Here is a 24,882-nt window from a genome sequence, read left to right as displayed (position 1 = left end):
TTTACATATGATATTATCATATTCTATAAAATATAATATAAAATAACTTGCAGATTTCAAATGACTATGGAGACTTTAGGATTATTCTTTTTCAGATTGCTTGGTGAAATGAGTGGCCCCGATGGAGAGGTTAAACAGGACATATCACAGCCATTAGTGCCTCTACAATGCCAACCGCCTTGCCGGACATATGCACAAATGGTGGCCCCAGCAGCTGGTGAGTATATGTACTTGTTGAAAATCGATTAAGATTTCACTTTTACATGATGGTTCCACAACCTCCTCCCTTTCTCTAATGTCATTATTCTCAGAGTTTGTATGGTGTCCTAACTGGAATGGTTTAACAACAACACACACAACATGCATTTTAAGGCCATTTTCCCTGCTAGAGCGGGGGTTAGCCTTGCGGTCCCCATTACAATCTTCTCCATTTTGCCCTATTTTCTGCATCTCTCCTTGTTAACCCCCTTGCCCGCATTTCTTCTTCCACCATCTTTAGCCAAGTATTTCTCGGTCTTCCCCGTCCTCTACTTCCTTCTACATTCGTTTCCATCACTCTTATCAACCAGTCACTTTCATCCTTCCTCAACACATGACCAAACCATCTCAACCTGTTCCTCTTCACAGCATCAATCACAGGCTCTATTCCCATCATCTTTCGCAATTCATCATTTGTCTTCCTCTCTCTCAATGATACTCCACACATCCACCGAACCATTAGCATTTCCACCCTTTCCAGCCTTTGTTGCTGCTCTACGTTCATTACCCATGTCTCGCTCCCATAAATCATAACACTTCTCACACATGCAGCATACACCTTTCCCTTCAGCTTCAATGACACTCCCCTCCTCATCAGCACGCCACTCAGTTCCCGAAACTTCTTCCATGCACATCTCACTCGAGCAACCGTTGCCGAGTCTGATCCACCTTCTCCATTCAGCATGTCTCCGAGGTAGCAAAATGTTTTCACACCTTCCAGTTTCACACCGTCTCCAAGATCCAACTCAACATTTCCTCCATCTGCAGCTCCCTCTGTGCGCACCTTACATTTGAATGTAGCTGCCACACTGGTTAATGACCCTCTCAGACCACTACATTTTTGATGAACCCACTCAGCTCACATTGTACATTGAATGGAGTTCACTCCGACACCCTTCCTGCACACAAGCTAAAAATCCTCCTAAAACTGGGTTACTCTCTATGTTGCCATCCCATTCATTCTCTTTATTCAACAGCATTTCCATATACCTTGTCCATCTTCCTTTAATTCCATCTGGGTCCACAACGATTTGTCCCACGTCATCCTTCAAGCAACTCACCCCCATCACATCACACCTCTCTTTCGCTATCTGCTTTGCAATCCTGAATACCGCTCTCTGACCCTCTTCCAAATCCAAGCGTTCTCCGAACATTTTCCTACATGCCTCATGCGCCTTTGCTACCTCTTTCTTTGCAGCCTTCTTGGCTGCCTTATAACTTTCATGTTCTGCTTTTTCTGCTCCCGTACCCTTCGCCTTCTGCCACTCCTTGAACTTCTTCCTCTTCTCGTCAATCCTCTTTCCAACTCCATCATCCCACCACCATGTTACCGAGTGCCTCGGTGGTCCTTTTGTCCATCCACATACCTCACCAACGGCTCCCAACAGACGATCTTTCATTGACATCCAACCACTTTCAAGCTCAACCACATCATCCTCCACCCTACTCAGCCTCTCTTTTAATGCCTCCCTCACTGTCACCTCTTTCAACCTCCACACCTTAATTCTCGGTTGGTACTTCACCCGCCGAGCTCTCCTCGCACCTTTCACCCTTATGTCGCAGACAACAAAGTGGTGCTGTGAAACAGACTCCTCCCCCGGGATCACCTTTGTGTCCCAGAGGTGCCCCCTATCTCGCCTACGCACCATCAGGTCGTCAACAGTTGGCGTCGACCCACCTGACGTGTATGTAACAAGCTTATTATCCTCTTTCTGGAACTGAATATTACAAATCAACAAATCAGCTCCATCAGCAAACTCCAAAATCCTTTCACCTTCTCCATTTCTCACACCATATCCGTAACCCCCATGAACTCCCTCAAAACCGTCCATACTCCTTCCCACATGTCCATTTAGGTCTCCTACCACAACAACTTCCTCAACTTTCACGTTTTCCATCAGCTTCTCTATCGCACACCAGAACGTGTCCTTCTCTTCATCGCTCCGACCAACCTGCGGAGCATGTCCCGAGATGACGTTCACCAAGAGCTTTCCAATCATCATTTTCACCATCATCATCCTGTCACTCACTCTAGTCACACTCACCACACTGTCTACAAACTCCTCAGAAAACAGGACACCAACACCATTCACGCCCTCCGGGCACCCTTGCCACACAAACTTGTATTTCTGTCCTTGCCTACCATTCACCATTCTCACACCACTTCCCTTCCATCTCGTCTCTTGCACACAACATATGTCCACTCTTCTTCTGACCAATACTTCCACCACTTCTCCTGATCTCCCTGTCATTGTCCCTACATTCCATGTCCCAGACCTCAGAAACCGATCTCCACTTCGGGCTGTACCCTGCCCATATGTAGTTGTAATTGTCATGGTTCTCTTTTTGAGGCAATGTTTTTATGGCCGGATGCCCTTCCTGACGCCAACCCTCTTAGTCGCCTCTTACGACATGCAGGGATACGGTGTACCTATTCTAAACCAGGGTACACACCTAACTGGAATGGTTTAAGATGCCATCAATTTGGTAAGGGTTACTTTGTTTCTTTGTGATGAGTACCCCATAAATTATCTTCAAAAGGGTGTTTAAGCTTACCCAAACAACCAGTTTTCATTCCTGCAATCCATTGGAGTTCCCTTAGTATGCACGCAAAGTTTCAGGCCGCTAGGCCTCATGCTTTTGGAAGTATGGAGGAGACACACACAATGACTGACACACACTTACATTTATTCTTATAGATGGGGCATGGTTTAATGTCGGAAAATAGGAACAAAGTACTTTTAAAATGATCCGAATAACACACAGAGGGTGTGGAAGGAAGGCCAGTGTGATGCTCGACTATGCACTAACCTCACAACACATATCTTTTTTAGAATGAGCTTGTGAGATAAGGGAGCAATATCTCGGAGTTTAGTTAATATTTTGCTTGTTTGTCACTTGAATAAAGCACCTCGTCAGACCTCAGACGCAAAGCAGAGTTCAGCCTACTTAGTAATTGGATGAGAGACCAACACTGAAGGCCTTGGATTGCAGGCTGAGGGAAAGCTGGATATCTCAGCTCTTGGTTTCATGTTTGCCTCTAAAGCTGTCTTGCCATATACGTTCTCATGTGGATTTAATCGAATTACTGTGGCAATCTTGGTGCATTGTTGCAAGTGGGTGCTGCGTCTTAGAGCATTCTGTAATTTGTTTGGTGACAAAGCTGGTTATCACATCTTCATCAGGTTTGTGGACATTAAAGATCCCTCGGTATCTTTTAGAAAGAGTTGGATATTGTGTCGTGGTATCCTGGCCAAATTTTCTGTCTATCCATTAATTGGAATATTTAGACAACTCGAAACACCTGCTTTGGGAGCAGCCTGGGAGAGAGGTGGTAGTGGAGGACAAGGAGCAAATATATTTTGTGCCATGGCTAATAATCCCCCTTATCTGCAGCAGGGGGTCAGTAAGCCACATAACACTTGGTACAACCGACACGTATGCAAAATTTGATGGAGATCGGCTCAGCCCCGTTTTTTTTCCATGATTTTCAGACATACACATACATACAGAGAATTGCCTTCTTTAATACTAGGAGTGGCTAAATCCAGCACTGCTCGGGATTGGAGGGGAGGGAGTGGGGGAACCCAGCACTGCCCAGCTGGCTTAGCTTTTTCCGGCGGTGGTTTCAGGACGTGTTAGACATTGAAAAGCTATGGAGTTGTTGGCTTCATGGTGGTTATCTTTTGTCTGCGGGCTGGCGGCAGCACTACCTGACCCCACATCCCAATATAGACTTTATAGCGGCCTTTCCTGGCCTCCAAACGGGTATCAAAGCCAATATGTCTTAAAACCTTGCCCAAATTCTGAAGTACCTACACCCAATATTTGGGGCCTCTTGGTGCTACGGTTCGGCCATGAAAGAATAACGCACAAACACTTGAAAATATTATATACTGTAGATAGTTGGGTTGTAAAAGGGATGTGGTTGTTCAAGTTGATGAGGTTAATAGTGAGAATGGCATTAGCACATCAATGATAACCAAGTTAATGGATAAAGTTAATTTCATGTGGATAAAACGAGCATTATGGACAAAATGACCTCTTCCTGTGTCCCTGTTCCCTTGTATATTATTGTACTGACATATTAATTGGTGTAAAAGGAGTATGATGTAACACACTTGAAATGGCATTGCAGAATCGGTGGAAGAAGAGCAACATGCAGGAATCTTGCCTGAAGATGAAATTGCTGCTGCTACCTTCCGATTGGATGACGATGAGGAATTTCCTCCCATGGTGTCTCACACCAAGTAGCCGGACCTATCATGTCACATATAGTACCGATGCAAAGACATGATGCTCAGTTTGAAACACTCACACCGGACCACATACTTCCAATGAATGGTTTTATTATATTTATAAATGAAAACTTGAACATATTGATACTTGATGAGTCTGTAGACTCTATCTGTACTTGTGAAGCCATCCAATTTTATGGACATCACAGTTATTTGGCCTTCTTAGCACTTGATTTTATTTTCCACATATTGTTTCGTATGAAAGAGTTATTTAAATAATGTTATGAAGAATGTTAATTGAAAGTTTAGGGTTTTTTATTTTTATTGAATGATCTGTTGGAATTTATTTCTTGGGATAGCTTTGATTTGTCTCCCTGCCCCACAAATAACCCTAAAGATTGAAAATTGCTTATTCATAGGACCATGATAAGAGTTTGTTAAAGGTAAATGCAAATACAAAAATTGCTAATTTTGGATTATATTCAGAAAACGTCATCCAAATTTAGCAATTTAGCAAAATCGGCAGACCAAGTCTGAAATTTATTTTCAGACTTCTTCAAATTTCTTTCCTTTGCATTTTTAATTGCAGAATTTCTTAAAATCATACAACATCATATGTCCTATAGGCAAACGAATCCCCATTGGGGCAAAAATAGGCTCATCTAGTCTTACTCAATGTAAAGGAGAAGCAAGAATATGAAATCTGAAGCCAGAAGAGCATAAAATGCCACAACAGCTTCGTTACTCGTCCCATCATAAAATATTTATATCATACTTTCCTAACAACTGGATATGCAGGAATGATCAAGAGGAAGAACCATGCTGCAGACAAAAAGAAGGTAGCTTGGTTTGTTTAATTTTTCCTCGCATTCCTCCTCAATGAGGAGTTATACACAGGATTGAATTGCCATGCAAGACTATTCACTCAAATTCTGAACCTTCCCCTTTTTCCTTCATTTGTTTATTCCCTCAAAATCTCTTCTCTCTGATCTTGCTCCTCGACTTCCCCACCTCCTGTTGTCCTTATTTCCTTCTCCCTAACCTTGCTTTTGCCAATTTGCTTTTTTTTCAGGATTTATACGCCCCCTCCGCCCCTTTCATGTGTCATATGTATATGGCTGCAAGCAGCCTGATAAGAGCAGTGCAAATGGTTTAAAAGAAAAGTCACATTGAGACTTTCAGCATTCAAGGTAAGTTTCTTCAAGCCAAACTATTTCAGGAGAAATGGAAATTTATAATTCCTTTTGACATACAGCTCAAGTCGAACTGCCGTACACTTACCTTGTGAGGTCGGCTGAGAAGGTTTTTGTCCCAAGTCCTTCGTGAACCGGCTGGTTAGGCCTACCGTTTGACTGAAGTTGATTTGGGCAGAAAGTTGTAATTTGTTCAGGGTGCTGTTGACAACTCACCAACTCTTCAGAAAAAACCACCATGGGATCTTTAATGTCCACCAACTACTAGTGCTGGCACATAGGTCCTCTGGCTTAACATCCGTCCGATGGACAGTGCACAAATGATGTCACCTCGCCCTACACCTGAAATACCAGCGTGAAGATTATATCTAGGTCGAGATTCGACCCTGGCTAGACAGTTCAAGGGTGAGTGTTTTCAGCCCGTAGTTGTCCAATTTTGTCATTGTTGTCCAATAATGTCCAATTGTAAGCTATTCTGCCAGCCCATAGTTGTCCAATTTTGTCATTGTTGTTCAATAATGTCCAATTGTAAGCTATTCTGCCAGCCCATAGTTGTCCAACATGTGTATGAGGAAACCCGCTCCCTGCTGTCGCCTTTGTACGGCTGGGGGTAGCAAGGAGGGAGGGGAGGAAGAAACGGATTATTATTTGACAATTTTTTTTAAATTATTTGCAATAAGAAGTATAATTATCAGTTGCCGATTGAGTTGTGTTTAAGCATTCCAATAGGAATAACGTCGATGAACTTGCATGTCCACGTTAAATCATCGACCCAAGTTTGTCTTTTTCGTTTAAGCAATATCTAGTATTATTTGATAAACGATTATCATTCCAGATGGATAAGTGTTTGTTTTTTTTTGTTGTTAGAGGAGATAGAAAATCCAACTGCAGTATTTGTCAAAAATTTGTGTTCTGAGGCAAGGAGTGTCCTTGTCAATTAAGGTCATGATAAGCTGAAAACTACACCAGTTTGTCCAACTTTGGTTCCTTTGCACACTTTATTTAATTGTGTTTTAGAGCATAGGCACAGTGTGTGGAGCTCGCGCTTCATTGTACTTTTTGATTTGATAGTTCCTTATTGTTGTGGCTCAGGCAGTGCAGTTCTGATTTGCTTGTACAAGCATCTATCCTCAAGGAGGGCCTTTAAAATGGATTATCAATATCTGTTTATCAAGTGTACCAGTTGAGTGCCAGTTCACTGGTAATTCCCTATGTGTCGCAAGAGGCAACAACGGGTTGGCGGCAGGAAGGGCATCCGGCCATAAAACATTGCTTCAAAAAGGGGACCACGGTGCCCGAAAAAGGCCAACCCCCGCTCTGCGGGGAAAAATGGCCTCTAAAAGCAGTTCCAAGTGCAAGTACATTTCGCATAAAGACTAGAATCTGTTTGCAAATCTTTAACGCAATACCACTTTTCACAATAAGTGACTACCATTTGCTTTAGCTTTGGCTACAGGTCAAATTTAATGAAACATGCATGTACTGTCATCACAAGCCATGGATTAAGTACCAATGGTCTTGGGACCACTTCCAGGCTGCAAATGAAAAATACTCAGTACAACGTCTGCCTCAGTTGTTCTTGCTAATTTACGAATAAGTATAAAAGTTGTAGATCAATGATTTATGTATACATTGGAATGTTTGGTGCTGGAGGCCCAGACACAGAGCATCAGAGCACTCCTGATAAGCCATGAATTTGTCTATGGCCCAGAAGCAATCCTGGACAGGTCACCACTCCATTGTCAGAATGCAGAGATTTCTTTAAAAGCTTTATTCACTCTGCCGTTGTTACGGTTTCAAAGAAAAGCGTTTATTTTACAAGAAATTGTTTTGTAGCCAGGTCTAAAACCAAGATGATGACTCCCACTTGCGGGTATGACAAGTTTTAATTAAAAACAACAACATTACATTTACAATTTTGGTTCTTTCTTTTTATTCCAATATAATCTTTTAAAATATCTTACAGATACAATTGTAATACTTTCATGTGTTGAATAACGCAGCAAAAAGGCGTAAAGATGACAAAGTGTTGGTCACTAAGTTTTTGACCAAACAAAAAGGTAGAAAATAAAATAAGAGTGATTGTTGTAAGTTACCATGGAGATATATAAATGTATAAGTCATTAAATGTAGAGGAAAAGGGTTTTGTAAACTTACTTTTGTCAGTCTACAGACTTGCTGATCAATTCTTCTTTGTTATCAAATTGTTATCTGTTAGTAATTGTTATATGTTATAGTGAATTTGTTATCAAATGCACTCACTAACTTGTGTTGCTCATTGACTTTGCTAAACTTTGTATGTTACATTTTCATTGAGAGTTTACCAATTTTAATAACTATCTCTATTGCTCAGTGTACATGTACATAAAAGCAATGTTGTTTTTAACCAGCATATTCATGCTTAGAATCATAATCTGCGATCACTCAAAGCCATTTCATCTCGGTGTTCATTAAAATTATTTGGGAGCAACAATTTATCAATTGTATAAATCATGTGGAATTTACGATCCATCAAATATCCTTTCCCAATACATTTTCATTTTCATTTTCTCCTTTCACTCTCTCACTCACTCTGTCACTCAATCACTGTGTCACTCACTCTCACTCACTCTGTCACTCACTCACTCCCACTCACTCTGTCACTCACTCACTGTCTGTCATTCATTCACTCTGTCACTCACTCACTCTGTTAATCACTCACTCTGTTACTCACTCACTCTGTTACTCACTCACTCTGTCACTCACTCACTCTGTCACTCACTCACTGTCACTCACTCACTCTGTCACTCACTCACTCTGTCACTCACTCACTCTGTCACTCTCTCACTCTGTCACTCACTCACTCTTTTGCTCACTCTGTTACTCACTCACTCTGTCACTCACTCACTCTGTTACTCACTCACTGTCTGTCACTCTCACTCACTGTTTGTCACTCTCACTCACTGTCTGTCACTCTCTGTCTGTCACTCTCACTCACTGTCTGTCACTCTCACTCACTGTCTGTCACTCTCACTCTGTCTGTCACTCTCACTCACTGTCTGTCACTCTCACTCACTGTCTGTCACTCTCACTCACTGTCTATGACTCACCGTCTGTCACTCTTACTCACTCTGTCGCTCACTCACTCTCACTCACTCTGTCGCTCACTCACTCTCATACTCACTGTTACTCACTCACTGTCACACTCTTTCTGTCGAGCACTCATGTACTCTCTCACTCACATCATCTTCTCTTGTTTTCCTTTTTCACAATTTGTATTTCCTCACTCTTCCCCCATTATTAATAAGGAGTGGGCTTGCACTTTTTGATGATGTACCATTTGTTTGTAAAACTGCACAAATCATGAAGTTTCTCCAAATACGTTTTCTTTCAAGTTATATATGCGCATTGCGAAAAAGTTGCCATTTTTGTTTCCTTACACAATGCCAGCTCTGCCAGATGTGGTTGGTCTTGATGCAATGGAGGAATAAAGGAAAAATGTATGAATTGTTTATTGAAGTTGTTTAACAACGCCACACTTCCACCAGCATTGCAAGCAGCTTGCTATAGCTTTTCAAGCAAGTCGTTCCGTTTGCAAGCCACTCACCTAGCCGCTCGCCAAGCAGAGCAAGCGATTACGAGAGGCGCTTCGATATGTTAGCAAAAATGGCCGTCATAGTCGGATACCAAATGATGCCACAACCAATGAACTGTTCAGAGGTATACCCCCGTTATGTATTCTCATATTATTAAAACGAGAAATTCATGATTTTGTTGTTATTTATAGTCTATTCTAATTCTTCCAGATCTACAAACATGCAAAACCCCAACCCGAAATGCACAATGGTAGGTCCAGAGATAAGCTTGGCAGGGGCTGGTCCTTCTGACTCCCCATGTAGTAGTCCCCGGCCTCCTCGGAGGGGACTTATAGGTTTGTCATCCGTCTGTCCGTCCGCTTATCCCTTCCGTGCACCTGTGGTTTTCTGCACTTTTTCTCATATCCTTTACCATATTCAACTGAAACTTGGTACATGACTTTATTATGACAAGTTACATAACAAGTTTGAGTTTCAGGGAGTTTTCACGGAATTATGCCCTTTTTGCTTGGACCAGGAACATTCATTGGGACCATGTATTGAAATCAATTATTTCTCCCTATTGTTTATCTTCCTTTCCCTCTGACTTTCTCGTACTCTGTAGCTGCAGCTAACACAACTAGAACAGTTCTTGGTACAGAGGATACCTCCGCCAGGTTGAATGGTTTTGTATCCCACTGATAGGTCGGATCTTGATCCGGATCTTCATCAAGATCTAACCAATTCTTCCTTGTTACACGGTCAAATCTCTCCACCAAGTTTCGTCCGAATCCGTCCATAACTTTTTCAGATATCCTGCTCACAGACAAATATCCAGGTGTGAATACCGTCATACAACCTCCATCCACCTCGGTGGCGGAGCCGAGGTAATAAATTAATTTGGAGAAGTTGTCACAAGAGGATCCAGCAAAAGTGAAAACGACCGGCCGACACAATTTGTTCAAGAACCACAATAACCTTGTTTCCATGGAGACCGCCATGTTAAGCGTTACCGAGCGCTCCGTTCCGTTGGAGTACTTGCTTGAGTGCTTTGACAAGTAAGCCGCTTGGCGAGCGATTGCAAGCCGCTTGCTAATGGAGCACACGGGGTGTCATTCTCGGATTCAGGGGAGGGGGGGGGGTGTCATTCTCGGATTCAGGGGAGGGGGGGGGCATTCTCGGATTCGGGGGGGGGGGTGTCATTCTCGGATTCAGGGTGGGGTGGGGTGTCATTCTCGGATTCAGGGGGGGGGGCGTGGGGTGCCATGCTCCGATTGAGGGTGGGGGGTTGGGGTGCCATTCTTCGATTCAGGGTGGGGGGTGGGGTTCCATTCTCCGATTCAGGGTGGGGGGTGGGGTGCCATTCGGGGGAGGGGGGTGCCATTCTCCGATTCAGGGGGGGGGGGGAATTCTCGGATTCAGGGGGGGGGGTGGGGTGCCATTCTAGGATTCAGGGGGGGGGTGGTGCCATTCTCCGATTCAGGGGGGGGGGTGGGGTGCCATTCTAGGATTCGGGGGGGGGTGGTGCCATTCTCCGATTCAGGGGGGGGGGGGGTGCCATTCTCCGATTCGGGGGGGGGGGGGTGCCACTCTCGAATTCAGGGGGGGAGGGGTGCCATTCCCGGATCCAGGGGGGGGGGGGTAGGATTTAAAGATTATATTGGAATAAAAAGAAGGAACCAAAAGCTTTTATATTAAAACTGGCAACAGCAGGATGGCAATTTGTATATCACGTACAGTGTTACGTTGTGAAGACAAAGTTCCAATATTAACTTGATACGAGGTGGTTGGTGGTCGATGGTTTGGTGGGACGGTGCGAACAACGATCAGTGATGGGGAAGATGAAAAATTCCTCCATAATGGGGATATTTGCGTACGTAATAAATATACACGTCAGCTCCTTGTCCGAAGGCTTTTGCATTCATTTGGAAGTTTGATCCATGGTCTCTGCTCTAAAACAGTTATTAATACACGATACACTTGATTAAGGAGTCAGAAAAACCGAACTCCGTTTAATAACACGACACCCCTTGAGAGATTGCGTCATTCGGTTATGACGTCATCTGTGTCGACAACAAAAATAATGTTTTGCAAGTATTAAATGTGGGATTGACACTGTTGAACATAAGAGAACTGTAGTTTCCGGTCTCCAAAGAGGTTTGGAGCTTTAATGGATTTCGGTCATTTATTCACATATTACGTCGGAGGCACAGTGACGTCATCAGTGCCCAACACACGGTGCTCTCGATCATTGTCGCGTTCGTTTTGTTTGGCGATAGCGCTGTGGACTGTGATGACCTGTCGCCGCCGTCGGCAACCATTGCCCGTCACGATTGCATCACCTGTATCTCAATGGCGTCCAACCCCACACTCAAGTATCTCAAGCACGTCACCACCACCACCACGGTCGTCGCTGGCGCGAACGCAAACGACAGCACCTTGAGCGGCACCACGTGCGCGCTGCTGCAACATGCCCCGCCCTGAAAGTGTCGGCCCCGCCTTGAAAGTGTCAGCCCCGCCCCCTGCGGGCCGCGCATGGCATTGGCACCTCGGGAAGGACCGCGGAACGCCGGGGCCGGCAGCCGGCAGGTGAGAGGGGTGTTCGGGAGGGCTAGCGGACGGAGGTAGGCGGCTAGGCGCTGAGTAGACCGCACGAGGTGCGCCGGGATGCACGTGGGACGCAGAACGAGTGTTTACAATGAGTCCTTTGTGTTTGTCCCTCGGCCGCGGCTTTCTTTTTAAACACCGTAACATTCGGACTCGCGCTCTCGACTCTGTGTGTTTATCTCTGTATGTCCCTTGTCGTCTCTGGTCCTCTCTCGGTCCCAGCACCGCATTGACCGTCCCTCCGCCATTGCAGGAAAACCCTCTTTAACAAACCTCATCATTCTGCAACATTTTATTCTTCCCTTCTCCTCGCGTCTCTTCCCAATTCCTCCCCGTTTTAATATTCTTCCACAAAACTCTTCCCCGTAACCCTGTTTCATACTCTCCGGCATTCACTCCTCCCTCGTTCCTTCAGTTCACCTTTGCGCCTTTTCGTTATCTTACATTCGATAACACTTTCTCCTCAAACCCGTTTTTATATCTCCCTTTCTTATCATCATTCCCCTTCCTCCCTCCCTCCCCAATATGACACGACAGCCCCAATCCGCCTCCCCCCTTTCAACCACGTGTCATTCCCATTATCCCAATGTTGTCATTTCCATTTTTCAAATCGTGGCTTTCCCAATATTGTCATTCCCATTTTCTCAATCTGCGCATTCCCATTTCCCTAATCTGGTTATTCCCATTATCCCAATCTTGGCATTCCCATTTCCCAATCTGGTCATTCACATTTCCACAATTATCATTCCCATTATCCCCATCTTGGCATTCCTATCTCCCCAATCTTGTTATTCACATCTCTCCAATCATGTCATTCCCAATTTCCCAATATTGTCATACCTATTTTCTCAATATGGTCATTTCCATTTCCCCAACTGGGCATTCCCATTTCCCAATCGGGTCATTCCCATTTCCCCAATTGTCATTCCCATTATCCCATTGTCATTTCCAATTTTTCCTATGGTGGCACTCCCATTTTCCCATCATGACATTCCCATTTCCCCAATATTATCATTCCCATCTCCACAATCTTGTCATTCCCAATTTCCCAATATTGTCATGCCCATTTCCCCAATTGTCATTCCCATTATCCCATTATCATTTCCATTTTTCCAATCGTGGCACTCCCTATTTCCCAATCTTGTCATTCCCATTTTCCCAATATTATCATTCCCATCTCCCCAATCTTGTCATTCCCATCTCCCCAATCTTTTTATTCCCATCTCCCCAATCTTGTCATTCCCATCTCCCCAATCATGTCATTCCCATCTCCCCAATTATGTCATTCCCATTTTCCCAATCTTGTTATTCCTATCTCCCCAATATTATCATTCCCATCTCCCCAATACTATCATTCCCATCTCCCCAATCTTTTCATTCCCATCTCCCCAATCTTTTCATTCCCATCTCCCCAATCTTTTCATTCCCATTTCCTCAATCTTTTTATTCCCATCTCCCCAATCCTGTCATTCCCATCTCCCCAATCCTGTCATTCCCATCTCCCAATCCTGTCATTCCCATCTCCCAATCCTGTCATTCCCATCTCCCCATCATGGCATTCCCATCTCCCCATCATGTCATTCCATCTCCCCACTCATGTCATTCCCATCTCCCCACTCATGTCATTCCCATCTCCCCAACCATGTCATTCCCATTTTCCAATCATGTCATTCCAATTGTCCCAATCATGTCATTCCAATTGTCCCAATCATGTCATTCCCATCTCCCCAATCATGTCATTCCCATCTCCCCAATCATGTCATTCCCATCTCCCCAATATTATCATTCCCATCTCCCCAATATTATCATTCCCATCTCCCCAATATTATCATTCCCATCTCCCCAATATTATCATTCCCATCTCCCCAATATTATCATTCCCATCTCCCCAATATTATCATTCCCATCTCCCCAATATTATCATTCCCATCTCCCCAATCTTTTTATTCCCATTTCCCAAATCTTTTTATTCCCATCTCCCAAATCTTGTCATTCCCATCTCCCCAATCATGTCATTCCCATTTTCCCAATCATGTCATTCCCATTTTCCCAATCATGTCATTCCCATCTCCCCAATCATTTTATTCCCATCTCCCCAATCATGTCATTCCCATCTCCCCAATCATGTCATTCCCATCTGCCCAATCTTGTTATTCCCATCTCCCCAAACTTTTTATTCCCGTCTCCCCAATCTTGTCATTCCCATTTTCCCAATATTGTCACATTTCTAGTTCCTTCCACTATCCTCTTCCTGCTGCACCCTACCTCCACACACTCTTCACTGGCCTCTCTTCTACACCCTCTTTCCTGTACTCTCATTTTGCTCTTTATTTAATCTTGTCTGCGGCCCCTGTACTATACAGGGACATTAAAAATAAGTTCCTTCTAACCGATGTACCTGTGTACCCGTGTGTACCATCCATCCATGTTACCTGTGTGTACGCGATATTTGAAAAACCGGTGAACATCTAGCTTTCATATTGCAGATATCTATTCCTCATGACATTATCTCAACCTGATTATATCACGGCTGTGATTGGCTGAAGTTTGTTGCCATGGCAACTGTCTCAGTAACTTGGTTTATGCACGCGGTATTTCAAAAACCGCTCAAGATTTATCTTTCACATACAGATCTATTTCTCATACCACCCAAACGACGGAGGACCTCGAGTATCGGCTCCTTGTTTAATTTCTTGATTCAGTCTAAACTTGTGGGAACACAAGAAGGCCAACCCTAATATGTCTGATTATGGCTTAGTCGTCCTTCCGTTCCCTTAGTTTTTTAAATTGCCCTGCACACTACTTTACTCACCTTTATTTTGCTCCACACCTCAGACCTGCTTTCATCAGACCTTCTGTGGTCTCCTTCAAATGCTGTGGTTGTGCAATTACCACAACATGTCTGCTGAATGGATATGGATTACTTTTCAATCTCTATCATAGCTTCTCTAGCAATGGTGTGTGTGTGAGTGTGTGAGTGTGTGTGTGTGTGTGTGTGTGTGTGTGTGTGTGTGTGAGTGTGTGTGTGTGTGTGTGTGTGTGTGTGTGTGTGTGTGTGTGTGTGTGTGTGTGTGTGTGTGTGTGTGTGAGAGAGTGTGAGAGAGTGTGAGAGAGTGTGAGAGAGTGTGTGTGAGTGTGTGTGTGTGCACGTGTGCGCATGTTTATTTATTTATTTATGTATATATATATATAGAAAATATATTATATGTAGACGCGATTGATGGAGTAATCGTGGTCCAATAGTCTTAGTATTGTGTAAGGGTTGGAGATCCGCCATCTTGGGTATTGGAACATCATTTAAAAGCCCAGATTATGTATGGTTTGATGGTTCTAGTTATCTAGGACATCTCTTGACATGCTCGCACGGATAATACAATAATGTGAAGGAGGTCTTGTTCTGAGATCAAAATGGTACGTTATGTAAATTTACAGTAACGACAGTAAGAGTTCATCCTACAATTCATGTCCTCGCACCCCATGATTGGCATCTGACTCAAGTCCAGGATTGTGAGACTGTGTCGAGTGCAGTTCGTACGATGCCAGCGCCTTTATGTGTGAACACAAATGTGATTTTTTCAGAATGCACGTGGTCCACCAGCAACCGCCTTCTGGTGAAACTCCCAAAGTCCAGAATCACTGCTCACTTCCACTTATTCATTTTGCTCTTCTTTTCCCCACCTGTGGGACCAACTTACACATTTTCTTCAATCTCATCCTTCCCTCCAGGTGTTCAAGACAGCTGTTCACCGCCATCTCATATCGTCTCCCATCTAAAACCATGATCTTTTCTACCGCCGCTAGCCCTCCCCAAGCCGACATGTTTCCGAGTTTCCAGTTCTCCCTTCCTGAGTTTTTGCACCCGTTTCCATCTTCTCCATCCCCTGTGTCCTCCCCACCCCTCATTCTTCCCCACACCCATTATTTGTCCAAGTCTCCCTGTATTTTGTCCCTGAACCCTGCTGTTGGAATGCTTCCCCACTCTCTTCCTATTGTTTCTTTTGTTCTGTTACATCCTGATCCATTCCATGTTTAAGCTCCTCCATGAGCCTCGACTTTGTATGAAGAAAAAACACTGGTTCCTTCTTCGTATACAGTCAATGCTCATGGAAGAGCACTGAAAGAATCATGTCGTAACAGAACAAAGGGAACAACATGGGGTCACCGACAGCAGAGTTGAATGCGTTTTCTCAGGATGTGGTGCTGAATAATATGGGTGTGCTGTGAAACTAATCCGAAAAAAAAATACTTTCCAAAGTCTACTTGGTATTCCTTGTTCTGCCAGATGCTCGTTTCCCCAAGTCGAGTTTTGTTGGAGGTGCCGGACGTGGTCCCTGGTTCAAGAGAAGAGCCGTTGAAAAAGTTCTTTGTCATTTACTATTCAGGTACGTTTCATGTACCACTGCTTGGTGCAACTGTGCCTATTTAGATGTGGTTACACAATATAGTCACCAGTCCAGTCCTCTACCTTCAGCAGCCATGTTCTTTTTATGTCGGGATTTTATGTATTTATCAATAATTGTGTTGGTTTAGCTGCGATGAGCAGCTCTATGAGAGGACCGCGTTGTTGTTCTTGTTGTTGGGGTGCCTTTTTGAATAGCGCATGCGCATACACTCGGACGTGCGTTGGTATGAGGTAAGAACATCGCGGACTAAAATGTCGAATTTGGTAGCGCATATTGCAACGGATATCCTCATGATTCTACACGTCGCAGCTGGTGACCACACTGTGGTCATTTTTCTCTTGTTTTTATATGAAAGCTCATGCTCATGCCGACACCTGTCAGGATAGCTTAGGCCTTAGAGGTATGCACACCCGCCTTTGAGTTGTGTAGTCCGAGTTCGAATATTGACACAGATATAGGCCGTCACCCCATGTTTTGCAATCCCCTATTAATCGGCAGGGCCCGTCTACCAGCACTGGCCGTTCGCGGATGTTAAAGATCCCACCGTGTCTTCTGTGAAAGAGTAGGTGAGCTACCATGCACAACTTCCAAATTCTGTCACCTTCAGCCTGGCCAGCAGGTTACTAACACGCAACAGGCAAAAAACATTCCCGGCCAACGTCGCATGGACGTGGGATTAATTGGGGCCGGCTCCTGCCTCTCGAAAGGTGTAATAACATGTTTTGCCAATGAAATGCAGAACGATTACCGAAGAGAGATCGAAACAAATGCTGCAAGTGTGATAAGTAGTAATAAGAAAGGAAGTGTGATTTCTTTGATGCACAAATCGCAGCACACCATGTTTCTTCCTTTTCTTTGTTCTGCAGGTCTTGTTACCTGCCTAACTGTGTCGTACTACGTGTTGTCCCTTTAAAAACATCACTTGTGCAAGAACCGGCCTTGAGCATCATCTAAAAATACTTATTTGTGCCACTTGGACAATTCTGGCCGTTAATCACTCGGCTGTGAATGTCTCGCCTGAAAACGAGGAAAACGACTCGCACTTCACTGTCCTCAATCGCTTACGGAAGCGAGGGAGGAAAAGCCTGCTCTCCTTGCGATCGTGTCAAAGTTAGGTGTGGATGATGGATCAGGGGGAAACGAAAACAAGTCATTATCGTCTTCCAAAGTGCATTTCGATGTTGTTTTTTAAATTCTCTTTGGGTGCTTTATCAAAATCTTGGTGTACTGCAAAAATATACATGTTCATGGCATAAGAAACGATGTAAATTATGTTGGATCATTTCCCCATGTCACTTAAACTTCAACTCACAATTTCCTGGCCATGGACATGAAGGCAATTGCCTCTATGCATTAGAGCTCAAAGGACTGTGGCCTGATGCCATAACCAAGATTGTCATGTAAAACGTACCATCGGATATGTATTTTTGTTGTTGTTGTTGTTGTTGTTGTTGTTGTTGTTGTTGTCCAGAAGTGTGCACATGTGCCCGCTGGATTAATGTGGGTCTGTGTGTCAGTCATTGGTGGCTATCTCCATATGTGGGTTTCAGAAGGTGGAATGGAGTCCTTCCAGGTCTCGAAGTATCCACCTCTATTTCAGTAAGGGGATCATGATTCATGAAGTTTTGTTGATCTGAAAGTTTTGTTCCGTGGGTTATTTTCCAGATCGTCACCGAGCCCCGGACAGCTTCCAACTGTAGCTTGTTTGTAGTAAATAATCCCAGCCCCCAGGGAGGGTTTTAAAGATCTCCTTGAGGTTTGCCTTCTTCATTCCCATTGCTCCAATTATCACCTCTATAATTTCAGAATTAATCGGATTCCAAGATCTTTTCACTTCATTTTTGAAATCCTGGTATTTGGTAATTTTCTTGATTTCTGTGTTGTTTCGGCCAAAATTGCCCAGTACTGACACCTCAATTTAGCAATGCCTTCTTTTCCTTTTTGTATCTCAGTGCTATATCCGGTCGCAATGCTTTGTTTTCTATGTTAGTGAACACTCGATTGGATCATTAGATCATGCCTGAGCATTACTTCCTTGTTTTCAATGATCACTCTTGGTTCATAGTTCCACGAGTTTTCTGGGACTGGAATATTGAGACTTTTGCAGATTTGCCATTGGATTACTCGACATACTTTGTTGTGCCTTTGGTTGTACAGCTGCTCTGACATGAGTTTTTTTTACATCCTGATAGGAGGTGACTCGTACACTCTGTTTCTGCCTTGCAAAACCTACACTTGTCCGATTGACTCAGTCCTGCCATCTTCTTAAAGCCATTCGGGCAGTGTCCTTGGTCTTGGGCATTTATAATGATTTGCTCTCTGTTGAGCTGACCTCTTCTTAGCATTGTTGAATGCTGTCTTGTTGCCTTGTTGCGATTATGACCAGTGGGAGTAACTGTTCAAATGTTCACAGCCACAGCTCTACTCTGGAGGCACTTTCATGGCCTGAGAGGGTAGCTGACTCTACCGTCGCCCCTCTCGCCATTTAAGCCGGATCTCCATGCTACTGAATCCTCAAGCTGATGTGTATCAGGGTACTAGTCCTAAAATTTGGAAAAAGAACTATTACGTTTGTTTCCTTTAGTCCTTAATTACCTGTAAACAACATTTCACAATTCCCGGGGCAATTAAGAAGTTTATAAAGTGGTGCATTTTGCTCCATCAAAATGCTTTGCCTGTTCTGGAAAAACCTCGAGGCCTAATACAGTTTCAGTTTCTTTGTTTTTCCTCCCATGTACATGCAGCAAACTTTGGCAAACTTTTTCAGAACAGGAATGATTTTTAGTTTTATCAATGAATGCAGCACCCAGTTTAAAACGTGCAGAATGTACCAAAAAATATTTGTTTGTCGTGTTTAATTGTCTCGGAGTAGCTTGTACTTTTATATGTACCACATGGCAAACATACTTTAGGAGACATCGGTGAACTCTGCATGAATCACAAGGACATTCGGCAGACAATGGATACATCACACGTGATTAGAACGGTCTGGATTTTCCAGCATCCTAACAATCCTGCTCAAATATGAATGCCAAACGGGCTAATCCAGGTTAGATTAATTGGAGACAGAAGGTAGACATGGCATCGGTTTCCAACATGATATTTGATATCACTCATACAGAGAGGACTGTGTGGAGTTTTGTTAAAATAACAGACCTGTCGTTGTAAATGAGTCCTGATTTGATCATTGAACACAACTCCAAAGATGCTCGATCAGACTGTGGCAGACATGGCAGTCATGGCATGTGTGTAAGGTCCTGGTCACGTTGTCAAAGCTAGCTGTCGAGCACACGAGTCTGGTGCATGGTGCCTTGTTGTTCCTTTAAACATCCATTACTAATTTGGATACGTGTGATCCTGGTCAAACCTCAACTTCAATACCTTCCGCACCTCACCTGCCGCTCATGCTACGACAGACCCCAAACCATGTTAGGTGAACATTCTATCGACAATTCGTCTACAATCGATGGCCTGGACTGTTGACTGATTTTGGCCTGTTAAAGTATCCCCCCCCACACCCCCCTTACCAATAATGCCACATTTAGATTCATTACGAATTATGCAGAAACAATTTTTGTAAATGAAGTTTTTTTTTGTTTTTTTTTATTGATAACTCAAGAGATCAAACTAAACACTGTTAAAGTTTAAGGGAGTTACATGTCAGGAATACCTGTAAAAACCGTGTACAAATCTAAATTCACTGGTTGCAAAGGTGAACATTTCCTTTTCGTTACCTCCGCCACTAAAGGTGGATTGAGGTTATGTTTTCATCCCCGTCTGTCTGTCCAAACGGTCTGTCTTGGCTGTCTGTCTGCATTTGTGAACAAAATATCTCAAAAAGTTGTGGACGGATTCGGCCGAAATTTGGCAGAGATGTAGCGTATGCAACAAGGACGAAATGATTCGATTTTGGTGAAGATCCGGATTCGGATCCGGATACGATAATTTTAAGTGATTCTTCACCATTGGGAGATTGGGCCAAAAACGATGTATAGCAGGATATCTCAAAAAGTTGTGGACGGATTTGGATGAAACTTGGTGGACAGGGTGTGTGTTTGACCAGGGAGAATCGATTAGATTTTGGTGAAGATCTGGATCTGGATCCGTCTAGTATAATTTTTAAGTGATTTTTCACCATCGAGTTACATGGCCAACCAGGTGGAGGTATGCTCTCCACTGAGTGCTATTCTAGTTGCTACATGTTTCCTTGCCATTACATTGCTACATTTGCACAGAAGAAAAACTAACATAATATAAATATCTAAAAGTGGCTGTTTTTCAAAAGACATACTTGTCTTCCCTTTTAAGGAAAAAAACCTAAAAAGCACGATGGAGTTTCGGTGACACAAAATTGTTATTTATTAAGCGATAAGCCGAGGAAAAGCATCGTCCGTGACCGTTTAGAAAAGATGGTTTCATTTTGACGTCTCACAAGCCCGAATCGGGAAGTCGAGATAATCGGCGGGGAATATAAAAAATAAAAAAATTAGAAAAAAGGGGAGAAAGAAAAAGTCCCTCAAAAAATAGCTGAGCAGAAAACGCGTGGAGAAAAGAACTCCAAAGGAATGGAATCTCTACTCTAAATCCATGTCCGTGCACAAGTATTTTGGGAATGTTTTATGAAGTTTGCATGTTACTTACATGCTCGATTGGAGAGATGTGGAACACGCTTGTGGTTTTCAGTGCTGTGCCAATTTCCTGTGGATGTTGATCAGTCGGTTCAGTTATTCTGAGCTTTGGCAGCATTTTATTCATTCGGCATGCAAGCATTTATATACTTATTTATTTATTATTGATGATTTCAAGTTTGTGTGCACAAGCTAAAGGATAACACCGACTGTATGGATGTATAGCTGGGCGGCTTAGCTAAAAAATTCGGATCGATTGTGCCTTTTCCCTTAAAAGCATGAAACTTGGCACATGGCTAGAATACCCGAAAAGAAAGATTTTTAGTCCAGGGGGCATCCCCAATTTCACCCCATATGGCGGCCATCTTGAAATCCAAGATGGCCGTCATACAAGACCTATTTTGATGAATATCTCCATAATTAGAACAGATATCAAAATGGTTGAAGTGCCTATACCTACATTTTTAGGGTCTAGGAATCCAATGGCAACATAAAATATTCAATAGTATATGGCAGCCATCTTGAAATCCAAGATGGCCGCCATAACAGACCTGTTTTGATGAATATCTCCATAATTAGAACAGCTATCTAAATGGTTGCAGTGCCTACACCTACATTTTTAGGGTCTAGGAATCCAATGGTAACATAAAATATTAAGCAGTATGTGGCGGCCATCTGAAAATATTAATTTTGCATAGTATCATGCAAACTGGGAAAGCACATAAATACTCTTACCAGGTTGGCATTCTTCTGTGATTTAAAGCGTCTATGAAAGTAATTATTTTTTTAACGCTGATGCCAATTGCACTGCACTGAAGACATCGGGTGACTGGTTATCTGGAAGCGGCTGGGTAGAAGCATTGGTGCAAGCCAATATTGCCTCAGCGGGAAGTGCAGATTCTTTCCTGCGAGCTGCACATGTTTCACGCTCGCGCAATGCCCATCAGGTGACAGCTGCAGCCTTGCACATACTGCAGCATCGGGCATACAATGACTATGCAATAGAAGCTGAGACGAAACTTTCATTTACTGATTGGTGTGGCAAAATGACTAAGGAACACCCACAGTTCCAATACTGGAGTTTCACGATGGCATTGGAGAACAGCATCCTGACCTTTGTGCGCTCATTGAGGGAGGCTGACTTTGAAATGTACTTAGATGCTTTATGGGAGCTTCTTCCGTGGTTCTTTGCTCTTGACCATACACACTATGCAAGATGGGTCACAGTCCATTTGCGTGATATGATGGACTTGCACAAGACACACCCTAAAGTTCTGGATAATTTCCGAGCTGGCATGTTCACGGTACAAAAGACCCAACGCAAATTTTCTTTAATTGCTACAGATCATGCACATGAACAGAACAATGCACATATCAAGGGAGATGGAGGAGCTGTGGGTCTGCTGGACAATGCCCATGCTCTGCAAAGATGGATGGTTGCAGGTCCAGAGGTCTCAAGGGTGATTGATGAGTTTGAGACTGCACAGGAGCAACATGAAAGCAAAGCGCCATCACTGCATCATGATCAGAATAAAAGCACCCAGATGACCTTTGACAAACATGTCAGATCACTTGTATCAGTTATCGAGGAGCTAGGTAATCCATTTCCTGAAGAAACCGCTGACCTTTTGGTCCTTGACACAAAGGATATAGCAAGTGCATCAGTCGTACAAAGTGTGAAGGCTTACTGTGTTTTGTGCTTTACATATGATGATTGTTACCTCTGCCATCGAAGGTGGATAGAGGTTATGTTTTCACCCCTGTCTGTCTGTCTGTTTGTCTGTCTGTTTGGTGAACAAGATATCTCAAATAGTTGTGGACGGATTCGGACGAAATTTGGCAAAAGGTAGTGTCTGATGGCATCCTGAACGTCGTCTGGATATGCTCCGCAGGTTGGTCGGAATGATGAAGAGAAGGACAAGTTCTGGTGTGCGATAGAGAAGCTGAGGGAAAACGTGAAAGATGAGGAAGTTGTTGTGGTAGGAGGAGACCTAAATGGACATGTGGGAAGGAGTATGGATGGTTTTGAGGGAGTTCATGGGGGTTACGGATATGGTGTGAGAAATGGAGAAAGTGAAAGGATTTTGGAGTTTGCTGATGGAGCTGATTTGTTGATTTGTAATACTCATTTCCAGAAAGAGGATAATAAGCTTGTTACATACACGTCAGGTGGGTCAACGACAACCGTCGACTACCTAATGGTGCGTAGGCGAGATAGGGGGGAAACTCCGGGACACAAAGGTGATCCCGGGGGAGGAGGCTGTTTCACAGCACCACTTGGTTGTCTGCGACATAAGGGTGAAAGGTGCGAGGAGAGCTCGGCGGGTGAAGTACCAACCGAGAATGAAGTTGTGGAGGTTGAAAGAGGTGACAGTGAGGGAGGCATTAAAAGAGAGGCTGAGTAGGGTAGAGGATGATGTGGTTGAGCTTGAACATGGTGGGATGTCAATGAAAGCTAGTCTGTTGGGAGCCGTTGGTGAGGTATGTGGATGGACAAAAGGACCACCGAGGCACTCGGAAACATGGTGGTGGGATGATGAAGTTGGAAAGAGGATTGACGAGAAGAGGAAGAAGTTCAAGGAGTGGCAGAAGGCGAAGGGTACGGGAGCAGAAACAGCAGAGCATGAAAGTTATAAGGCTGCAAAGAAAGAGGTAGCAAAGGTGCAGGAGGCATGGAGGAAAACGTTCGGAGAATGCTTGGATTCGGAAGAGGGTCAGAAAGCAGTATTCAGGATTGCAAAGCAGATAGTGAAAGAGAGGTGTGATGTGATGGGGGTGAGTTGCTTGAAGGATGAAGTGGGACAAATTGTTGTCGACCCAGATGGAATTAAAGGAAGATGGAAAGGATATATGGAAATGCTGTTGAATACAGAGAATGAATGGGATGGCAACATAGAGAGTAACCCAGTTTTAGGACCGGCAGAGAAGATAACTGAGAAAGAAGTTGAGGAAGCGATAAAAGCAATGAAGAGTAGGAAAGCGGGAGGGCCGACGGGAGTTGTGGGAGATATGTTGAAGGCAGCAGGAAGTTGGGGTGTGAAGAGAATGACAGAGATCTGTAATCTGGTGGTCAAAGAAGGCCGCATTCCAGTGGATTGGGAACTGAGTACCCTCGTCCCTATATACAAGGGGAAAGGTGACCCTCGAGTGTGGTTCGTACCGAGCGATAAAGTTATTGGAGCATGGAATGAAGGTATTGGAAAGGGTGTTGGAGAGGAGGATAAGGAAGAAAGTGAAGATCAACGAAATGCAGTTTGGATTTATGCCAGGAAGAGGAACGACAGACGTGCTTTTCATTGTGAGGCAGTTGCTGGAGAAGTACATGGAGAAGAGGAAGAAGTTGTTTCTTGGGTTTGTTGATCTGGAGAAAGCATTCGATAGGGTTCCACGCAAAGTATTGACATGGGCATTGAGGAAGTTAGGAGTGGAGGAATGGTTGATCAGAGTACTGATGGCAATGTACAAAAGAGCGCGCACAGCTGTAAGGACAAAGGACAGGAACAGTGGTGAGTTTGAGGTGAAGGTGGGAGTGCATCAGGGGTCGGTACTAAGTCCACTATTATTTGTAGCTGTGATTGAGGTGCTGGCTCAGAACGTAAAGGAGGGTTTACCGTGGGAGTTGTTGTATGCAGATGATCTGGTGTTGATTGCGGAAAGTATGGATAGACTGAAGGAAAAGATGAACAAGTGGAAGGAATGTCTGGAGACAAAAGGTCTGAAGGTGAATATCGGAAAGACGAAGGTGATGGCAAGTGGTAAACCATGTGGTGAGGTTGAAATAACTGGGAAGTGGCCCTGTGCTGTGTGCAGGAAGGGTGTCGGAGTGAACTCTATTCAATGTACAATGTGCGCTGAGTGGGTTCATCAAAAATGTCGTGGTCTGAGAGGGTCATTAACCAGTGTGGCAGCTACAGTCAAATGTAAGGTGTGCACAGAGGGAGCTGCAGATGGAGGAAATGTTGAGTTGGATCTTGGAGAGGGCGTGAAGCTGGAAGGTGTGA

The 24,882-nt window shown here is 43.8% G+C and overlaps 2 protein-coding genes across 4 annotated transcripts in view; both read left to right on the top strand.

Annotated features, from left to right (window-relative positions):
• LOC137435144 (WD repeat domain phosphoinositide-interacting protein 2) overlaps positions 1-9,180 on the top strand; it is a gene marked incomplete at its 5' end in the record, with an annotated part of 122,628 nt that extends 113,448 nt beyond the window's left edge. Inside the window, 2 exon segments of the mRNA XM_078784620.1 lie at positions 96-217; positions 4,397-9,180. Coding sequence (XP_078640746.1) covers positions 96-217; positions 4,397-4,512 — 238 coding nt within the window.
• A 2,560-nt stretch (positions 9,181-11,740) lies between these two features.
• LOC137435131 (guanine nucleotide exchange factor DBS) overlaps positions 11,741-24,882 on the top strand; it is a 166,544-nt gene continuing 153,402 nt past the window's right edge. For all 3 annotated transcript variants that reach the window (XM_078784616.1, XM_078784614.1, XM_078784613.1), the window contains exons 1-2: positions 11,741-11,832; positions 16,133-16,232. The gene's annotated coding sequence lies outside the window, so the exon portion shown is untranslated. The remainder of the gene's footprint in view (positions 11,833-16,132; positions 16,233-24,882) is intronic.

This window comes from Myxine glutinosa, chromosome 9 (assembly GCF_964187855.1).
Source record: "Myxine glutinosa chromosome 9, kmMyxGlut1.1, whole genome shotgun sequence".
Lineage (NCBI taxonomy): Eukaryota > Metazoa > Chordata > Myxini > Myxiniformes > Myxinidae > Myxine > Myxine glutinosa.
This window is presented reverse-complemented; position numbering and strand designations above follow the sequence as displayed.